General features: G+C 35.1%; 1 protein-coding gene across 1 annotated transcript in view; it reads right to left on the minus strand.

Annotated features, from left to right (window-relative positions):
- The window catches only part of GLRA2 (glycine receptor alpha 2), a 346,612-nt gene that overhangs the window by 236,183 nt on the left and 87,666 nt on the right, over positions 1-22,763 (minus strand). Inside the window, exon 3 of the mRNA XM_051984495.1 lies at positions 3,989-4,056. Coding sequence (XP_051840455.1) covers positions 3,989-4,056 — 68 coding nt within the window. The remainder of the gene's footprint in view (positions 1-3,988; positions 4,057-22,763) is intronic.

Here is a 22,763-nt window from a genome sequence, read left to right on the forward strand (position 1 = left end):
TTATTTCTTATCAATTCTTCCAAAGATGAAGCCTTTAATAAAATCATTTATTTTAGATTTATAATGTTCAAAGATATTTTTTGGTGGTTTTATGGTCTATGAGACCTTTTTAATTGCTAAGTCCTAGTAGTAGATAGTGTGCTGATAGTACTGAAAGAACCCCATATGACCATCCTCATGTTTTTTTATGAGGTTTTCAACAATGTCTACTTTTAGCATCCCATTCATAGCGTGCAAGAGGACCGTACATTTGATTTAGGGCAGAAATTTCATTTTTGAAAGCAAATATTTTCATTTCATGTCAAAGCCACAATTAGGAAAAAGAAAAATGAGTTTTAAAAGCCAAATGAACTTTCTAGTCACAAAGAATGCAGAGGGCAAAAAGCAGCATACACATCTTTCCTTTGACCATGCAACTCAATTTGCTTTAAATGCCAATATAGATGTGCCACTGATAACAGTCTGGATAATGTTTTCAGAATACTTTAGAAATAGTCACCATTAAGGGGGCATTTCCCTAAATTTTTAGGAAACAATTCAGTAGCCCATTGTTTCACCATACCTCCAAACACCTGCAAATATTACAAATAAAGGAAAACAAAGATACCGACAGCTTCTGTTTTCATTGACTTAAATGTAGTCTTCTTGCATTGATGATCATTGAAAAGGTGTACATTTACATATTTGATAGACAGTAAAATGCAATGAGGGGATTTAATTAAAGCGATGAATAGTCTAATTAATGCAATCAGCATTAGGTCGTGCAAATATTGTCATTGAATGCCATCATGTGAAGCCAGTGATGAAATGGAATTGAGCCACTTCAAGTTTTATCCCTTTTTCTGTAGGATAAGAGCAATAGGGAGAGATTGAGATTGAATGCCAAAGCCCAAGCTATGTAATTTTTTCAGTGTTTTTTGGGAGACTCTTTATGATATCTTGAGAGAAGCAGCTATGGTATAGTAGAGATAGAGCTGGAATGGGAGTCTGGAAGACATGGATTCACATTCAAATTCTGACATCTACCCTCTATGAGATATGGGAAAGTCACTTAATCTTTTAATGCATAGAGACCTTATGCTGTACTAATCTGCAATACAGGAGGAACTTTCTCATTAGGGAGATCCCTTTACCAATAAAATCACAAAGCCAGTCTCTTTCCCTATGAAATTTTTAATGTCATAATTAAATAAATCATATTTGTTTAGAATTCTTTAATAATTCATACAGTCTTATAATCGCTCTGTCCTCTTTTTCCCTGTTTCTTGTATCTTAAAGTCCTATTAACAATATTATTTGTAAGAAGCAAAGCGCAAAGCTAAATTCATTTTTTTATTTATAGAATTTCTTTCAAGAATAACAATTCATTAAATGCTACATATTCTAGCAGCCTAAAAGACAATTTAAACTCCCCAAGGATGCACTCTTTGTTCCTTGCAATCAGACTCATAATTTATTTTTTTCCTATAAGCCATCCCAATGCTTTTCTAAGACATGAATTGGTTTGATTTTTTAAATATTAAGCTTTGTATACTTTAAATAAAATATCCTGGTTTGTGTTTCCTAAGACTTGTTTCATTATTTAATAATTTTTTAAAAATGACAAGTTTAGAAATTTTTCATTTGTAAAGATTCATGTTAAACAAGTAGGTATCACCCAAGACACATTTACTGTTAGCTAAAACAATTGGGAAGAACAATTTTAATACTTTAAAGATTGGAAATATTAAGTTTGGAATTGAACAAATTTTCTATTCTTTCTATTAAATTATATATATATATATATATATATATGTAATGGGAGATAACATCTAAGATGACCTTGAATAGCCCCATAATCTCTAAATCTACATTCCTATGATTTTGTATACATTTTATTCTTGAAAACTTATGTGTGTAGAAAGCTATAGTGGCCTCCATCCTCACTTCTATCAGCAGACTAAATCCCAATCGACATTAGCTAGAGAAGCTGATAATAAAACAAAAATATATATATTTATAACATTTTAAAACTTTAGTGTTGTCCCTTAATATGGAAATCTAAAATTTCATCTGCACTACTGTCATATCATCAATTAAAAAGTATTTAATAAAAGTCAGCTGTGTACCAGGTACAATTCTAGAGAGTAGCTGAAGTAATTTTCCTAAAATTTTTGCTTATTGATATTTATCTTTAATTCAATTGCATTTATATGTCATAGTAACTACCTTTTAAAAACATCTTCCTTTCAATTCCTTTTAATAGTATACATATGACCTCATATCCTTAAAAAATATGACTGAAGATTACATTAGAGATAGACAAGTGGTAGAATGGATATAGAGCTAGGCTTGGAGTTGAGAAGACCTGAATTCATAATCTGGGCTCAGATATTTACTATCTCTGTGATGCTAGGAAAGTTACTTAAACTCTGACTGCCTCATTTTCCTCAACTGTAAAATGAGGACAAAACTAGCACCTATCTCAGGGCTAATGTGAGTTTCTAGATAATTTTTATAAAGTGCTTAGCATAGCACCCGGCATACAATAGTCACTTAAAAAATGCTTGTTGTCTTTGCCCTTTCTCAAAACTTCTACTAAACTGAAAAAAAAAAGCAAAATAAAACAAAACAAAGAGCACTTTAGATATGGGTACAACAATGCTTTGTAATCAGTGGTCTGAGAACAAGCCTAGCTAAGTTCAGAGACCTCATTGTTAAAAGAATAGAAGGAATAAGACTATCCATTCTGATGAAATAATATATTATTGAAATATTGAAGCAAGGAAGTATAAATTGTAGAATTTAGAGGAAATGTTGGAGAGTAAATAAATGTGTCCACTGTAATCTTGATGTGACATACTTTGCAATGTAATGGAATAGTAAAGAAAGTCTGTCTTGGGAAGCTAATTATTTAGCTTATTATTTAACTAATACCAAAGACATGCTGTGTAGAGGACCACAGAGAGTGGGGTAACTCTGGGTGAGGTATAAGACCCTTCAGCCCAAAGGGAACCTGCTGACAATGTCTGGTTTGGCTCCCCATCTCCCCTAAGGGCTCTCAGCCTTCCTAAGAAATCAGGAGATGGGGACAACCTTGTTGTTGGCATTGTAATTGAAGCAGTGATACCAGGTAGAAAGAATCTACATACAATAACAAGTTGTTTATGTGATCCCACATGTGCAGTATACAGTTAGTGCATGTGCAGTATTGCTTTGGTTATGTAAGGGTATTTGGGTATGTAAGAGTGAGAGGACTTGAAATAAACAGACTCTATCCTTGACCATCCTTGTGAGTCTCCTGCCTTCTTCACTCCTCTGCTTAGACCAACAACTTGGGCTGGCCCGGAGACCCTCCAGATATAGCACATTTTGGCACCCCAGCGTAGGGGCTCTAGAAAGCATAGTACATTTTTTCACCTCAACTTTGGAGCTCTAAAAAGCACACTACAATGCTGTACTTGTAAAGATTAAATTTTAGTGACAACTGTGTGTCTTAAACTTCTGTGACATCTATAAAAATCTTCTTATGGCTTTGTTTCCAAGTTGATTCAGCTAATTAAAATATTTAGAAATGTTCGTTGCTAACCATTTTTTTTTCTAAATCTAGTCAAATCATTGTTCCTAAAAGTCCTTTAATTGATGAAACTAGTTTTTTTTTTTTTTTAAAGTTTTAGATACAAAACCTGCCATCTTTAAAAAAAAAAAAACAAAAAAAAACTTTGTATGAGGATAAAAAGGTCTAAACAGGAGTTTGGTATTCAATAAAATCTCTCCCAAATATGCAATAGTTATCCCACAATGCACTCCTTCACAAGATGGCTTCAATGGTCAGTCCCACTCACCATTGTAGTTTCTGCTATTGAACCAAAGCTGTTGATAAATATGTTGCAGGTAACATTTACAGGAGGCCCTGCAAGTTGAACAATAATAGAAAAAATTGACAGGTTGTGTTCATGACATATATCAAGTATTGTTTTTTTCTTGCCCATGGTATTGTAGCACTTACCATTGTGGTCTCTGTGACTGATCCAAAACTGTTGATAAAAATATTGCAAGTAACGTTTACTGGAGGACCTGTGGAATGCAATAAGAATTTTGCAATAGACATTGAGCCAACGGGATAGTCCCACCAACATCTGTGCCAACTAGTGGAGAGAGGTGTACATAAGTAAGAAGAGTGAGATTTCAAGTGCAAAGACCACCTAGAGAAATATAACTAAAATGTCCATCAATTCTTTAGATTATAAATTTCAAGTATGTACTTATGTAACAATTTAATGTCAAGCCATAGTCTCAGAAATTCTGAACTATAAAGGTACTTTGTATTATTGCTGGGATAGTCTGGCAGAAAAATATCCCCAATTCACATTTATAATGCTAACCTGTCAACCAAGAGTTCATTTGGTGGCAACTAAGAAAGCACATCTGTTTATAGATGCCCCATCTACCATGGGCAAGGAAATGTAACTAAGCAAGCTCATTCTGCAGTACTAGATAACTGCCTACATTTTCTCAATCTCTCCATAAAAAGAATAAAAATAACTTTAAGGGGAAAATGGGAGTAAAATAAGATTTAAAAAACACTTTAAAAGCATTTAAAACTCAAGTACCTTAAAATGAACAAATTGGGGTAATGTGTATAGTATGCTTGTTTTGCTTAGTCATATCATAAGGCACAAGTTTGGGATGGTCCACAACTCTTAAGAGGCTGGCCCTTGGAAAATTAGAATCTATGCCTCTCAGATCCTCCCTTTTTAAGATCTGTGTATTTTATCTCAGTGTAAAAGCTTTGCAATGTCTCTTTCTTAGTCTTTCTTTTCATGTATAAGTAACTTTTGCTTATTTCATGATATAGCTCTTTGTCTGGGGGAATGCTATTTACTGTCAATAATTTTTCCTTTTGGTTATTGAAGAAGATTAAATGACAGCAGTGAAACATTCATTTTTTTTTCATTCACTTTTTCACCCCCCAGCAGGAATTTCCCTCTCCTTAGTCACCAAGGCACAACACCTAGTGTCCTTGCACTTGTAATTCAGTGGGTCTAAATGGAACAGGACTTTTGCAAAGTGTCCTTAGAAGATTAGCCAAACCATAAGTTATACATAGTAATTTTGAACTTTATTGCTCCAAATTAGGCACTCAAATTCAGAGTAGACAGCATTGGTCAAGGCAGCTTATTGGACTGACATATACCAGCAGCAATGAGTCATTTGGGGTACATGCAGGGAAAGTTTTGGTAAAAGGAAAATGTTTATTATTTTTACTCTTTTAAAATAAGTGGCACACTTATAGTGAGAAAACATATTTGGATAGTTAATGTTTTGGAAGTCTTAAAATACCAGAAAATCAATTCACTCTCACTATTTTCTTTTCTTTTTCTTCTTTTAAATTAATTTGAGTAATAGTAAATGTAGTCTAAGTAGGTTTACTTTTATTTTGGTCTTTCAAGGTTCCACAGCTCTTCCCACCCCGCAAAATGCAACCAACTTGGTGCTTGATCCGTATCTTATTTACATTTTCTCTTTTTACCTGCTTTCTTAACTATCATCAATTTAATTGTTTTATTTCCTTCAAAATTATAAATGATAAAGCACCATAATTTGAATTTATTCATTTATCTATATTTCTTTTTCTTAACTAAATACTATTTGAAGAAGTAAGGAAAAATATTAAGACGAAGAAAATTGGTTTGAAATTAGTTTCCCTTCCCCCTCAATGAAAAATTCTTTTGGGTGATTACTTGAGTAAGCAGATTTTAAAATAATGATAATTATATTTAATATTATAGAGTTAAAATCAATAAAGCTAAAACAGATAATAGGAGTAGGAAAGGAGAAATAATATTTTTGGAATAACATTTTAATATTGTTAATTAAATTTTAATTCATATTTGATCTATTATGCATATATATTCCCCAACTCTTAGGGACCATTTAAATTCTAATAGTTGAAAATTGAGCTAAGACTTTTGGGGAAACCTGTATCTGTCAGTAAGCAAAATCTTGTCTATTCCCTTGTCATCTTTTCTGTGATAAGTAGAAAGATATACTTAGGTTCCTTCCTCTAGTTAACTAAAATACACAAATATGCAACCGACTGTGTTATCAAACTTAGGAAAAGTTAATCAATGTCAGAAATCAACAGAAAGGAAGATCTATGTAGCTCTTTTGGAATTATTCAACAAATCCTCTTGTGCTGTACTTCTTGGTCACATGACCAACACGATGGTCTGCATGTGATCCTTTCTCTGATTGTCATGACCTTTCAAACATTTAAAAAACCCAAATTATATGCCAAATAGAAAGCACCATCTGATGTCTCCATGATCTAGGACAGCCAGAATCCAAAAGAAAATGAAGTCTATTCTGAGTTCACTCAGGACATGTTCCCCCACTGTTATGCCAGCTTTTGTTGAATCTACTTCTGCTTTTCTTATTTCTCCCTTCCCCTACTCCTACAATTACAGTCTAATTCAGACCTTCATCAACTATTTTTTAATCTATAACAAGAGCCTTGTAATCCATATGTATACATATACATACACATAAATATATATAATATTAGCCATATATGGTTAATGCAAGCATGTGTTTTGCTTTACTATATATATATATATATATATATATATATATAATGGATTTTATTTTTCTAGATTTTTCAGTGGGTGAGAATGGGAGATATGAGGTAGAAAGAATTTGAAACTGAAAATAAAATCTAATTTAAAAAACATAACTTTAATCTCATCATGTATATGATGAAAACATTAATGTTTCTGTATTGCCTAGTAGATCAAATCCAAATTTCTCAGCTTGCCTTCAGGATTCTCTATAATCAGGTTCCAAACCAACTATGCATCTTTAGTTCCTATTACTCTCTAACATGAAAGATTTTTTCCAGTCTGTGTGATTCCTCTCACTGACTTCCGCACACACTAAATTAATTTCACATCTTGAGTTTGTCTGCAATATTCCTTAGCCTTTCCTCCCTTTTCTAAACTGATCCAAATTTTAAAAATCCTTCAAAGTCCATATCAGACTTTACTTCATCCTTACAAAATGACCACATTTTCCAGACTTTCTATCATAGTTAATTTCATGTAAATTAAAACCTTTATTAGCTTATTCAACTTTTGTTGAGTTTCTACTATAAGTAACATGTATATTATACAAAATTGGGTAACCTCTGCCTTCAAAGAGCTTCCATTCCATCAGGAAGATAAACACACAAAAAGTTACAAAACTAGTAATTTAAACTTGGCTGTATTTGTAAGAATGAGTACAGTTTGCCAGCTTTGTTCCTCCAATCAGTGTTGTAAATTAAAGCTCTAAGGTAATTTATATTGTTCGAATTCTGTCTACTAGGTGTAATGGGAGTGGAAAATAATTTATTCATTCTAATCTAAATATGAAGTGGAATTGCAGTAATTGTCACCATTTGTGCCTTGCCAAACACAAACCCTATATTCTCTACAATATGAATCCTTTATTACTGCTAATATGCCATTGAATGATACTAATGGAAGTCATACTACCATTCTCACTGTGCCCACTACAAATCATACAACCATGTCCATACAGAAACAAGACAATTATTTTACTATCCCCCCATTTGCATCTCAGCTGCTGTATTAAGTCTTCTCCTCTGTCCTTAAACTTTATCAACAGCCATCTTTTCTTACAACCTGGGTCATGTTACATATCTTTATGTATTTAGAGGGAAAGGTGATTTTTGAACTGGCAGAGAAAATGCTAAGTGTGACATGTTGCTAAGTAGCTGTGTTAGGGAAAGAATTGGTTCCAAAATTTTATGAGGAGAGACAAATGGTTACAAAGACTCTTCTGGAAAGAGATATGAAGAGAGAGGCAGCAGACTAGTAGAATAAGCTGGTTTCTCAACATGTCTGTGCTTTCCAGTATGCCTACCTAAACACTGATGGAATGGGGATCCTTGAGTAAGGTTGAATCCTCTCTGTTGGTCTGAACTGATATCATAGCTCGCTTTCAGCTAATAAGCTTACTTACTTTTGTTTATTCCTTTGTATATTCTAAAATATATAATTTATATGATTTTACATATAAATTATATGATTTCTATTTGCTTAAATGAATGGATTTACTATTTGTCGTCAGTAATGGTCTTTTCATTCTTTCCCTATTTATTTATACTTTTCCAAAAGCCTTTAAACAGATCCTGAAGTTTTCACTTGACTTTATAATTCCCTCAAGCTATCATCCTATGTGTCTCATATTTTTCATATTCTTTTCATTTCCATTTTGCCACAAATTCAGAGCTATCCTTTAATCTTCACTTCTTTACTCCTCATATCCATTTACTTGCTACCATTCTTACATATTTCTCTTTCTCTACTCAAAACAACTATTGTTCTAGTTTATATCCACTTTAACTCCTCCTTATACTATTGCAATAGTCTTCTAATTCTTCTCCCAGGCTTAAGTTTCCTTTCTGTCCAATCCGTACCCCATGTAGCTGCCAACATGATTTGTATACTTACGTGGATATGATCATGTCACTTTGCTATGCAAAAAGTCCTTGAGACTCCTTCTTGCCTCTCTAATAAAGTATAAATCCATCTCTTCAATATTCAAAATCCTTCACAAGCTTCATATTCCACCCTACCTTTCCAGGCTCATTACATATTCATGTACTCCAAGTACCAGATTATTTGTCTTATTTCCTTTTCTTCATATTCAATATCATATCCCTTGTCTCTATGTTTTCACATATGTCTAGAATATATTCTATTCTCAGGTCCATTTTTTTTTTTCCAGAATTCCCAATGATCTTGAAAGCTCAGCTCAAATTCCACCTTTTACATGAAGATTTTCCTGGATTTTCTGATAATGTCTTTCAACTTCCATGATCCTCAAATTACCTTGAATTTGCTTACAATTTTATATATAATTACATGTAAATATCATTATCCCTCTTTCCCCATAAAATGTATGATTCTGAGAGCAGAGACTATTTAGTTTTGTATTTGTATCTCAGTACAATGCAACACAATTTGTTGTCTCTAATAGGCACTTAATAAATTTCAAATTGATTTGATATATCCTTGGAATCTATGCTGTAGAACAGACTAACAAGTAAGAATGCTTTATAATGTGAAACTCTAGGTAGTTTTCCAAATAAATGTCTGTAGGAATCAAGCCAAATCATTCTAAATACATATAAATAATATAATATAAGTGAAATAAATACTGCTAATAAATCTATTGTAAAATAAATACTTACAAACTGAAACGATATGTGTAGACAATCCCTTTTAAAGATGTATATCACCATCCTTTTATATATTAATGAATAATGGTTTAGTAGATGTTTTTTCACTGATTGATTTATATCACTAAATTGGGAGCTCTATGTTGTTAAGGAATCAGTCTTTTACTTCTTTAGGGAATATTTTCAAGACTTGGTGTTAGAGTTCAAATGTTGGAGTTCTTGTTCTTCTCAAAGCAAAGCCGGTTTAGAAGCTTAGAGCCCTTCGGATGTCTCCAAATCCAAAGGTTCTGTCCTTCAGCCTCTGCCTCTGTGTTCTTCAGCCTCCAACCAACACAGAGATGGAATGTCCAACCCTTCGTCTGCCACCAGAGTCGCTCCTCTCGAGTCCAGCTGAGCTCTCTTCTGCGACCAGCCAGCCAAGAGGAAAAAATGTACTGTTTTGTGCATACAAGGAGGTGAAATGGTCAAGCCTACTGTGCCTGGAGGTAGGGGATCCATAGGCTGGAGAGGAACAGATTTCACCTCTCCAGGGGGTATCTCAGTTGTCCCAGCTGCATACAGCTCTATTCTCCCCAATTGTAATTTCTTTCTGCCATCAGGTTGCTTCCTGGCTGGTTGACTGTGTAATCCCCTTCTCCCATCATATGGCTTTCTGGCTGATTGGTCATGTCTGTGTACTGGACTTCTAGGCACTCTCTGGGTGCACCATTGGCTGCCATCATGCCCCAAGTGTTTTTTGCCTTGGGCCCTGGGGCTGGGCCCCTCATCCCGTTTCCCTGAATCTGTCTGCATTCTGAGGCCCAATGGAAGCCTCTGTTGCCTTTTGGACATGGGGTTTGGGGTCTTGTTCTCCCACTTTGTTTTCCCATTCTATCTCTATACCAACATTGAGCTTTCAGATGTCCTACTTTTCCACACTGAAAGCATCTACGAGTCTCTCTGGAAGTCCCTTGCCAAGAGGGACTCTGTCTTCTCATGTTTGGATTTTGGGAAGTCTGCATCATAACCTGGCTATAAAAGGCACCTGTGCCCACTGTGGCACAGCGTCTTATGAGCTCCTCTAACGGAGCATCCTTGCGCAGTCCTAGTATAATTCTTCTGCAAACCTCATTAGCATTTTCCTTAGCAAGTTGCCTTATCAAAATGTCTGTCATTGCATTTTCTCCATTTGTTCTTGTGATAGCTGTCTGCAAGCATCCCACAAAGTCATCAAAGGGTTCATTTGGCCCTTGTGTTATTTTTGTGAAGGCCCCCCCCCCTTGTCGTCTTTATTGTGTAGAGAAGCCCACGCTTTGATAGCATTAGCAGCAATTTGCTGATATGCTGCTACAGAATAACCAATTTGTGCTGCGACATCTGCATAAGGACCTGTACCTGTTAGTAGGTCACAGGTGATTGCCGTATGAACTCCACTTTGACTATTTTGTTGGGCTTGTATCCTACAGAGCTCACTATATTCAGAAAGCCACAAGTAGTTCTGTCCAGGTTCTAGGCATATTCTTGCTATCGATTTCCAGTCATTAGGGGTCAAGATTTCAAAAGACAAATTTTGTAATAGCATCTTAACATAAGCTGATATAGCCCCATAAAGAGTGCAAGCTTTTTTCAGGTCTTTGAGGATTTCTATATCAAAAGGTGAGTATCTTCTACTTTCTTGACCTGAAGAATTAAATTGTTGAATTACAGGAAAAATGTGGTCTTGAAATTCTGATACATTTTTCCCTTCTTCTCTGGCCTTAATTAGTCCCTTTTGCAATCTACTCATAGGAGCAGCTGGATGCTGGGGGGGAGGTGCTAGATGCTGGGGGGGAGGTGCTGGTGCTGTCACTGCCCCCCCCCCACTACTCCTCCTCCCTCCATCCCGGAGGGTGGAATTGATGGGGGAGAGTCAATTACCTGCTCCTCAGGTGGGGCTGAGGCTGCCTCAGATTCACCCCACCCTTGAGCCTCACTTAAGTCTCCCTGCCCTGTGGGGATATGGCTATTAATCTGTTCTTTGTCTTCCTTCTTTATCTCAGGCTTCCCCCTTTGGCTATTCCTAGAGTTTTTTCCTTTTCTCCTAGAACAAGTATGAATTTTAAGGCCATCTGTATCGTATTGTATAAAAAGAATACTTCAATGGAAACTGAACGAGGACCGTTTTCATTGTAATATGCGGAGAGCTGTTGACCAACCAATGCCCAGTTTTTTAGAGAGATTTGCTCTTCCTCTAAGAACCAAGGGGAGGTGCGTTTTAATGTAGCCAGAAGTCTAGCTGCCTGTCCCCAAGTTACAAGTAGCCCTTGATCTTCTATCAGCTTAAGCAGGCTTTCTATAGCACCACTCCTGGGTGGGGCTGGGGTTTGGGGTTGGGGTGGGGGATGGAGAATCTTTACCTAAGATCTGTCCCATTTTCGCCAAAACAGGTTGTACTCACTCAGTTCCTGGTCACTGGAGACTTCTTCAGTGAAAGTAGGGTCCTTGGTTCCCACTCTTGGGCGCCAAATGTTAGAGTTCAAATGTTGGAGTTCTTGTTCTTCTCAAAGCACAGCCGGTTTAGAGGCTTAGAGCCCTTCGGATGTCTCCAAATCCAAAGGTTCTGTCCTTCAGCCTCTGCCTCTGCTTTCTTCTGCCTCCAACCAAGACAGAGATGGAATGTCTCTCTTGACTCCTTCTGGGAAGCCCAGCCACCAACTACAGTGGTGTGAGATGAAGATGAATCTGGTTGTCCTCTGAACTCTCACTCGTAGCTTTATCCTCTGAAAGCTCTTCGTCAGCCACCAGCCAGCCAAGTGGAAAAAATGTATTCTCCATAGATCCCTCATCGCTGGCCTTTTATCTGACTCTTCTGAGAGAATGGGATTATGGGTTTTCTCCCATAGTGCTCTCTGGCCCAACGAGCTTTAAGGGAGGTGTGGACTCCCTTGAAGTTAGAAAGTGTACTTTGTGAAGCTAGCATACTTGTGGACTCCAATGAGTAAAGGTGTGAACACAAGCCTTGTATTGATTAGTTCTACTTAGTACCTTGTTTCAGGTTCTGGCCAAAATCTTCTTGTAAGATTAGATCAACTCTAATTAGTTAGCAGTTAGTAAGGATTCCAACATCTTGGTATAGTGCTGGGGAAGTATAGATGTTCTACAAATATTTGCCAAATGATTAACTTAAATCTAAATCACTGATTAATATCTTCTCTGTAGTATAACACTGACATATCAGATTATATCTACAAATCTGTAGAATACTTTATCTCTATTTCTATATCCATATCTAAATCTATATTAACATCTACGTAAAATTATTTTAAAAAATATTTTTTCCAATTGCATGTAAAACTTTTAAATATTCATTTAAAAATTTTGAGTTCCAAATTTTCTCCATTTCTTCCTCCTTCCCTGAAAAAGTAATTTGATATAGATTTACATATGCAATCATTCAAAACATATTTCTATATTAGCAATATTGTGTATATGAGGGAAGGATCAAAGTCCTCCCCCCTTCCACACACAAACATAAAGTAAAAAATATTATGTTTCAATCTGCATTCAGACTCCACCATTTCTTTCTCTGGAGGTAGAGAGCATTTTTCATCATGAATCCTTTGAAATTGTCTTAGATCATCATATTGCTGAGAATGGATTTGTCATTCATAGCTGATCATCATACCATATTATTGTTATTTTGTATAATGTCAATCTGGTTATGTTTACTTCACTTTGCATTAGTTCACATAAGTCATTACAGATTTTTCTGAAGCCATCATACTTGTCATTTCTTATAGCACATTAATTTTCCATTACAATTATATACCAAATGTTCTCAGCCATTTCCCAGTTGATGGACAGAACCTCTAGAACTGTTATTTATAAAGATATTTATTTTCTATATTGAAATCATTATAATAATTTGTGATTATTGAGTTTTACATTTTATTGGATAGAAAAAGATAAAAAAACAATAACTGAAGTACAAAATAAGAAAATAATATATAGACACATACAACTAAACAAAAGAAGATGGATCATAGCACTAAATGTTGAAGGAAACCTTAGAGTAAGTCCAGATTTAGTGTCTTTTCTTAAAAATAAGGCAAATGAGATTTAGAAATATCAATAATTTATCCAAGGTCACAGAGTTGACCACATACAGCAGATAGGTACTGGAATTTGAATTTAGGGTCTATTATTTCAGGTTCAGAGCATAACATTTTGCACTCTTACAACTATCATACTAGTTTCCCTTCTGAAAGCAGTACAGAAAAGTGTTAAACATAAACTGAAAATCTGTTCCTGATTGAAAATGTGTGCCTGGCTGCAAATTTTTACTAGTGCTAACTTTGATAGAATATCAGAAATGATAATAAGCTCAATATTTGAGGTGATTAATTATTGGAGTTTCTGATAATGGATCCTCTTAAAAATTCAGTACTCTGGCCATGTCCTTCTATGTCCTTAAGTAATGTTATCTCTACTTAATATCTTAAAGTGATTATGGATATACTGGAAAAGGGCTAATACTCCATGGAGGGATTCTTTAATATAATGACCAGAAAGCAGGACTCACTGAATTCTAGGGAAGATATTCCTTTCAGATATAATTTTGATGATTGAAAAGTACAACACAAACAATAACAGTGATGGTAACAGAAAAAGAAGAGGGGCAATGACAAGAATGAGAACAAGAATAAAATAAGAACCAAAAGAAAATAAGAATATGAATGATAAGGAGGAAAGACAACAAAATAATGAAAACAAGAACAAGAAAAACAAAAATAAGAATATCAAGAATAAGAAAATAGGAGCAAAAACAAGTGGAAATAGAAATAAAAATTATGAAGAACAAGGAGAAACAAAGAAGGACAAACATGAGGAAAGGAAAAGAGAAAGAAACTTATCTCTACTACTAACTTTTCCAGTGAAGGTAGAAAAGAGGAGAAAAACTTGTTTTCTGAGAAGGGAAGAAAAAACTAAGAGCTTTACAGAAGGAGAAATAGGTTTCTGCCAATCACAAAACTCTAATCTCTATCTTGCCTCAGTTTCTTCAACATTACATTTGGAGGCACCAGTGAGATATGAGAGCAGGATTAGAGATTAGAGACCTTTGGGTCTCCTCCTTGGGCCCTGGGGTGGTTGAGAATTTGGGTCCTTTTCCTGGAGACACTGGCCCTCTGGATTTTTTTCCAGAGTCTCCAGGGAAGAGAGCAGTTTTCAGCCACAGCCACGCCCAATGGTGAACTCCTTCATTTTGGCCATAGGAGAGTAAGTCTGAATGTCTTAGGACATAATCTGATCTGTTTACATATTCTGTCTGTCTGTGCTAGCATCTGGATTCTCAGAATAATAGAATGCTGATGGGCCTTAAATTCTGAGAATAGTATCATTCCAGGATGCTGGAAGATCCCCTCTGGTTGGGTGTTTTCTAAGACACATCTGGTTTCATCTGACTCTGAGCGCCTTTTTGGGCACTATCTGGTTATATGTGTTAAATGTTTTCTTTAATGTTGTAATTGTGTGATTTGTGTTCTGTGTTCCATGGGACTTGTCTGTTAAAAAAGCTCTATTAAGGTTTTCAGAACAATGATTAAGAACTGGTTATTTCAATGTTGCAACTGTACTTAGTATAAAAATTTGCTTGTGATTTTAAACTTTTTAAACTTGTTGCACTAATTTGTAAGTAAAAGAACAGGAAAAAAAACTGGGCTATTTTAAAACTGGCAGAAGCAGTTTTCAAAGCTGGCTAGTAGGATTTCTAAGGAAAAGATCAATAAAACCTTATCTGATTCATTGCCCCTTAACAGCACGAAGCAGTTTTGAATGAGGCTTCGCCCCCTACCCCTGATGGACTGATATGAGAATTTGGGAATGGTTGATGAAGGACTCTTAAACCCTTATTGGGTTTACTATGTGTTTTAAGATTTGGGATGGAAATTGTTAAAATTGTGAAACTAGTTCTGTTATGTTTGAGGGATTTTTAGGAAACTCTACTGTATGTTATGTATAGAAATTTTGATTCACTTGGGATTTATATGTCGGATGGTTATTTGATAATTCCTTTCTGGGAGAAAAAAGGGAGGAAATGATAGGAAATTGGGGAAACTGGTGGATTTTTATCAATACCTGAAAGAATGGTAACCCCTAGTTCCTATTCACTTTGCCTTAGGCATTTCTGCCCCACCCCCTCTCACAAATTCAGACTGAACTGGAAGTCCTTCCAAGCAGTCCTTTAAACTTACTGGACTATGCTTGCTGGATATGCTTTAGCTTTGGAATCCCTTATTATTTTAGGATTGTTTTGGCAGATACCTGTCTTGGGACTGGCAGTCTCTCTGATCTATTTCTCCATTAATTTAGTATTTCAACATTCTCAAAGGACCTTGTAGTTTGGTATCAGGCCTCTAAAAGTTCATGGTGTGCCTGCCTTGATGGTCTAACTGGGCATACTCTGATAATTCTGCTCAGAAATCTGTATCCTTTCTATATCCTACTAGCAGCTCCTGTTCTTCTGAGTGGGGACAGGTGCAGCTACTCCAGGACTCACTTTTTTCCCCCTTTGGAGTTCCTGACAGATTTGGGGTGTCCCTCTTAGGATGGACAGCAGGACTGGCTTGAACCCTGCTTCTTCCTACATAAGCAGAGGCTGAGTAAATGCACAAATGACTGCAGAACAACTAACTCATAGTGAATTGTCCATTGCAAACTGGATTCTCTGGCTGAGATGGTGTGCCAACTGCAGAGAACCTGACATGCTAGCAACAGGGAGCCTTTGTATTGCTGGTTAACTCTGGGGTTATCAGGGAGAGACTTTTCCTTGCCATAAGTCCTTGCATTTTTCTAGTTTTATTTTGGTTTATTTGGTTCAGTAGGGTGAACTTTAGTGCTAAGACCTTCCAAATATCCAGAGGAAGGTAATTCAATGATTTGAATATTCAGAAGAGAGAGAATGTGAAATGTTGTGCCACGGTTTCCTTTGATTATTCTATCTTGGTTTCCCTAATTGTTCTACCTCAGTTTCCCTGAGTTGTTCTGCCTGGTTGCAATATCTCCCCTCCTAATCATCATAATCCAGATAAGGAGAAAGACTTTCTATCTTAGACATCATGACCCCTGACCTTCCTACTGCCTCCCTCCATTCTGTCATTGTTCTTCTTGATCTTATCTGAATGTCTGGTGCCTCCCCCAACCCTGTCAGAACTGGATTGATAATCCGTTCCCACTCTCAGTGCTCTGACTCTGCCCCTGCCTCAGTAGTAGCCCTGGTAGCTTGAAGACACTTGCATATATATGTCATTGAGAACTCACATTGGCTGCTGGATTCTTGGAGATGATAGTCTCATTCAACCCTGGGACCAAACCATGGATCCATTTGCTCCCAGTAAATTTCTCCCTTTCAAATAAAATATTAAAACTCTTTAATCTCTATCTTTGCCTCAGTTTCTCTGGCATTACACTAAGAAAAAGAAAGTAGTTCAATAATCAGTTTCTGAGTTATGACTACATGGATTGTGCTATATATGCTCCCTTATTTTGGTAAATTAAGTTTTATCCATTGTCCTGCATAAGCATGATGGGGATTAATAAGAGAGTGTACACCTAAATGAGTGGAATATTAGATAATTATTAATCTCATTTTGCTTTCTATTGAGTAAACATTTTTCATTAAAAATTAATAGTTTCATCTTGGTTAATTAGTTAATGGGAAATAGTACTAATGGTTTTTTTGAGCTATGTAAATAAAAATAGCAAGGTTATCCTTAAAACTTTCAGAATAGTTAATGAGAAATAATACTAATGGTTTTTTTTGAGCTATGTAAATAAAAATAGCAAGGTTATCCTTAAAACTTTCAGAATAGTGAACTGAGAGTAACAACAAGTCTCTCTGAAGAGTTAACAACCTCTTTCCATCATCAGGACCCCCTAATGTGAGGGTGAGTTGAGAGATTAGGCAGCCCAGAGGAAAAAAACAGATAGAGGACAATATTCCCAAAATATTTCAGGCAGCCTGAGATGAAAACAGATTTGAGACCAGATGTCCAGCCAACAGACCCACTACAGAAACTCTGAATTTATTTATAATGGACATTGAAATCTAAACCTATAATTTTACACATGAGAAAACTGAATTCTGAGTGGTAAAATGACTTACAGAAAGTCACATTATTAGAAAGTACCAGAAATTATTAATTAGTAATTATCTTAATTAGAAATTAAGTCTCCTGACAACTTTTCCTGGAAACTTAAAAAAATTAACATGATACTTTTTAGATATGAACACATTGATAAAGTATTAGTACCACTACAATTCTATGCCCCTGTTTTTTCATTTCTAGTCCATAATCATCTGACAAAAATACAAGTTTTGGTTCATTTTCTTAGTATCTTATCAAAATTATATATTAAAAAAAGTTGAGGTGGTTAATACTCTGGATGACAAAGTCAAGATGCCAAAATAACTTGATCATTTAGAATGGGTTATATAGAATGGATATACTTGTAAAAAACTTACATGTAGTTTACAAGTACATTATGTGGAAGATGTGGTTAGAGAGAGATTCTTATGGGGAGAAAATCTGATTGCTTTCGTGGAACAATGACTCAATATGAATCAGCAAGTGATATGGCAGCCAAACATATTTATGTACTCTTGAACTACATGAAGACAGATTCACCATTCAGGAACAGGGATAATTCTACTATCCTATGTAATGTTTAAGTTTAAGAAGTTTAAGAAGAACATTAATAAGCTGGATAGCATCCAAAAGGGGACAACAAGGATGATATATGCTTTGACTTCATGTTCTATGAGAATTAAATGGATAATATGGGAATCTTTAGCTGGAAAAGATAAGATATGTGAGAAATATGATAGCAATCTTTAATTATTTGAAGGCTGTCACATGAAAATTAAATTAGAATCATCCTGTTTGTCCAACGAGGGGGGAGAAAAAGGCACAAAAGTTGGAAGTTGCAAAGATGGAAATTTCGCTTAGATGTTATGGGGGGAAATCATAAAAAATGCTAATTCTGAAAAGTGAAATAGATTGGAAAATTATTATAATTCCCTTCCCTAGAGGTCTTATAAGTTAAAATCAGCTGCTGATTTGTCAGATATGTTATAGTGGAGCTTTTCACTTGGATTTGCTTAGTAACAATCAAAGTCTCAATGATATTATAAAGACTCACAAGAACACAGGTTTAAACCTAAAAAACAAACAAACAAACAAACTATTTAGCCCAATCTCTTTATTTTATAAGCGAAGACATATAAATGCAAGTAGGTTAAATAACTTGTCTAAAATTACATAGATATTAGGATTTTAAACTAGGTCCTTTGACTCCGAATCAAAATCCTTTCACTTAAGGCAAGAACTAAAGGAAAAGTAATATGGAAATTACAACCTAGTACTTTTTTTGTTTTTCTTTCTTTTTTTTTTTTTTTTTTTTGCTTTTTTGCAGAATGAGTTCAGGCCTTGCTATTCATAACAGCACAGTAGCAGTGGTAATATGCATCTGGCTTTTTGCAAAATTATCCCAAATATGAGCCCAGGAACTGTTCATATGATTTCACTTTCATCCTGGTAACAGAAACTATTTAATTTTTCTAGTAATTGTTTAAAGATAATTGTTAAACATATGCTTACATTTTAACCTTGTATTAGCAAAATCCCCCAATTCATTCAGTTATGCACTAAGTAAAAGGAAAAGATATGACCAATATCAGTTGAAATTAATGACATTGTAATTGGTTACTAATGAGTAATTTTTTCCTTTTCTTTTTCACAATCTCTCTCTTTCCAATATTTTCCAAACCTCATGTTAAAACCCTTTGAGAGCAGAGGGTGAGGCAAAAAAACCTTTCATTCCAAGATGAAAATACATTATTTGACTCCCCTTAAACAAATTGATAAGAAGGACATTCTCATTTTGCCTTTGATTCCCTAAAATTTTATATGAAAAATATACAAAACTTAACACTAATATCTTAGAACTACTAGTACTTTAATGTATGAACCTTGGTCTGGAATGAAATATTAAGTGCATGTGTTTGACGCACATAAATTACATTTCTTTTGAAATGAGATTATCTGAACTAAGAGAGAAATGAATTTGCTCTTATTTCATGATCTGAAGAGAAAATGCAAGATATTCAATGATATGAGATCAAGAAAATGTAGAATTAAAGGTCAGAGCCTTGATATTAAAATACAAAGAAGCAATGTTCCTTACAGTAGTTTCTTGTGAGTTCTTGTGCTTTGTTGCCTATAAGGAATGAGCAGTAGGGTGAGAAGAGACAGAAGAGGAGAATAAAAAGGAGGAGGAAAAGGGAGAATGATTTTATCCTTTGCATCATTCTTCATTATTCTGTAAGCAGAGAATTATGACACTTGTCTAGGGAGGTTATAAAACAAGGAGGGGATAGTGAAAAACATGATAATATTTGGATGCAGACAATGAATTCCACAGACCATTTGGATCAGTTATTCTTAACTTGGGAATCACTATGATAGATTTTAAGGGGTCTGGGAACTTGGATGGGGGAAATATAGCAATGTTTTAACAATCCTTGAACTGAAATTTAGCATCTCTTTCAATTTTGAATATTTGCAACCAGATTACTCTGAGAAATGATCCATAGATTTCACCAAACTGCCAAAAAATATTTAGACATAAAAAAATAAAGAACATGTCATTTGGATGAATCATCAAGAGTTCAGTGGATAATATCACAATATATTTTGATGACCAAACTAATCATTTTTGCCCTCTTCATCATCACATCATACCATACCATATAATACATTACTATACCATGTTATACCAAATGTTATCATATGATACAACATACCATACTACCATTTAGATGCTTAAAACAATGTCTATCTAATAGCCCCAAATATTTGTGGAAGGCACAGATATGGAGATAATATTTTATTAGAGAAACTAAAATGAACCATTGTCAATTTGGTAAGTCATTCATTTTGGACCAATTTATTCTTTGAAAATGAAGTTTCTATTCCAATCTGTTAATTAGTGCCCAACATACCTTAAACATTTGGCCATTTAGCTCATGCCTTCATTTTTATGTCCCATATCCATATGAGAACTTTAAAGAATCAGTCCACTTATACTTATCAGCTACTCTGTCAACAGTTTAGACACAGTATAACTAAAATGACAGATGGAGAGATGCTTTGAAAACATTGAAGAATTCCTTCAATAGTGAATCAAAATCATCTACTTATCTGAAGTTTTAAGACTGGTTATATATCAGTGAATAAACATTTATTATGCACTTATTATAGACTACTAGCGGTGTTAGATTCTGGGGATACAAAAAAGGGGGATGAAAAACAAGTCCCTGATCTCAAGAAATTTACAGTCTAATGGAAGAGACAACATATAAATAACTATATACAAACAAGCATTACTTGGAAAAATTGGAAATCACTTTTAGAAAAGGGAAGGCAGTAGCATAAAAGATGATTGGAAAAGGCTTTCTGAAAAGGAGGTTTTTACTTGGGATTTGAAAGAAGCCAGGAAAGTCCAGAAGCAGAGATGATGAGTGAGAACATTTTACGTATGAGGTATAGCCAGGGAAGATACCTGCTGTCAGAGATGGAGTATCTTATTCAAGGAATAACAAGAAAGCCCATGTCACTGGATTTTAGTTGTCATCTCTGTCTCTGTCTGTCTCTTTTTTTGAATCTGTCTATCTCTGTCTGTCTGTCTGTCTGTCTCTGTGTGTGTCTCTCTCTCGTCTCTCTCTCTCTCGTGTGTGTGTGTGTGTGTGTGTGTGTGTGTGTAGTGGGGTAATGTATAAGAAGAATGGAGGAGGGGATAAGATATGAAGGATTTTGAAAGCCAGTCAGGGTTTTGCATTTTATTCTGGATGTAACAGGGAGTCACAGGAGTTTATAGAGTTGGAAAGATGATAGGTTCAGACCTGCACTTTAGTAAGATGATATCAGCATTTTACGGGCGTAGTGAATGTGATAGACAGATTTGTGGTGGGTAGACCAACCAGCAGGATATCTCAGGCCTCAGATGCAAGGTATTTAAGGGCCTGTACTAAGGAGGTAGAAGCATCAGAGGAGAGATGTGCATATAAGAGATGTTATGAAGGTAAAAATCAATAAGCTTGGCAATATAATGGACATAGGAGTTGAGAGAGAATAAGAAGCCAAAGATACCAGTCAGATCATGGGATCCAAGCTAATAGGAGAATGACAGTGCCCTCAACAGCAATAAAGAAATTAGGAAAATTGTTGCATTCAGGGGAAAGATAAGGAGTTCAATTTTGATATGATGAGCTTAAGATGTCTATAATATGTCAAATTTTATATATCTAATATGGATAAAATGGAACAAAGAGCTTAGAGCTAATAAGTAAAATTGAGAAACATTAGCATACAGACCACAATTAAATCCAAGGAAGTTGATAAGATCACTAAATGAAATTATATAAAGAGAGAAGAGAAAAGGGCTCAGGATAGAGCACTAGAATACACCCATGGATAACAAGAGCAAGCATAATCTGGGTAAAAATCCAGCAAAGAATACTGAAAAGGAGTGATCCCAGAAATAGGAGAAGAAGGAAGTAGTTTCATGGAAATATAGAGAGTAAAAAGTAGAAGGTATCAAGCAGAAGAGGATGATCAACAGTGTTAAAGGGGAAGAGGAAATATTTAGTAAAGATCACTAGATTTGGAAGTTCAAAGATAATAACTTCAGAGTATGCAGTTTCTATTGAATGAAAAGGTCAGAAGTCAGACTGTACAGAATTAAGAAGAAAATTAAGGAATCTATCGTGATAGCCTTTTCAAGGTATTTAACCATAACAGCTAAGGGATGGATCAAATAAGAAAGGAAGGAAGGAAGGAAGGAAGGAAGGAAGGAAGGAAGGAAGGAAGGAAAGAAGGAAGGAAGTAAGGAAAGAAGAAGGAAAGAGAGAAGGAAGAAAGGAAGGAAGTAAGAAAGAAAGAAGCACTTAATGAGTGACTCAAAATTTTCTGCAAGATATGAGGAAGTATTCTGAGTTGAGAAGGTCATAGAGGGGGAAACCATGTTTAGAAAAGGAATAAAAACAACAATTTGATTTCAGAAAGTTCTGTAGAGACTTACATGAAGTGAAGTTGAATGAAGTGAATAGAATTAGCAACAACAAGAATATGAGATGATCAACTCTGATCTGATGATGGACTTGGCTCTTTTCAATAATGAGGTGATTCAGGCCAATTCCAATAGACTTGTGATGGAGAAAACCATCTGCATCTAGATAGAGGACTAAGGGGTTTGAATATATATCATAACATCATATTTTCACTTTTTTTGTTGTTTGCTTGTTTTTTCTTTCTCCCTTTTGATCTGATTTTTCTCATTCAGAATGACAATTGTGGAAATATGTTTAGAAGTACTGCACATGTTTAATCTATATCAGATTACTAGGAGACAGTGGGGAGGAAGGGAGAGAGAAAAATTTGGAATGCAAGATTTTGCAAATATTGAATACTATATTTGCATGTATTTTGGAAAATAAGAAACTATTATTATAAAATAAGAAGGG

The sequence above is a fragment of the Antechinus flavipes genome, chromosome 3 (assembly GCF_016432865.1).
Source record: "Antechinus flavipes isolate AdamAnt ecotype Samford, QLD, Australia chromosome 3, AdamAnt_v2, whole genome shotgun sequence".
Lineage (NCBI taxonomy): Eukaryota > Metazoa > Chordata > Mammalia > Dasyuromorphia > Dasyuridae > Antechinus > Antechinus flavipes.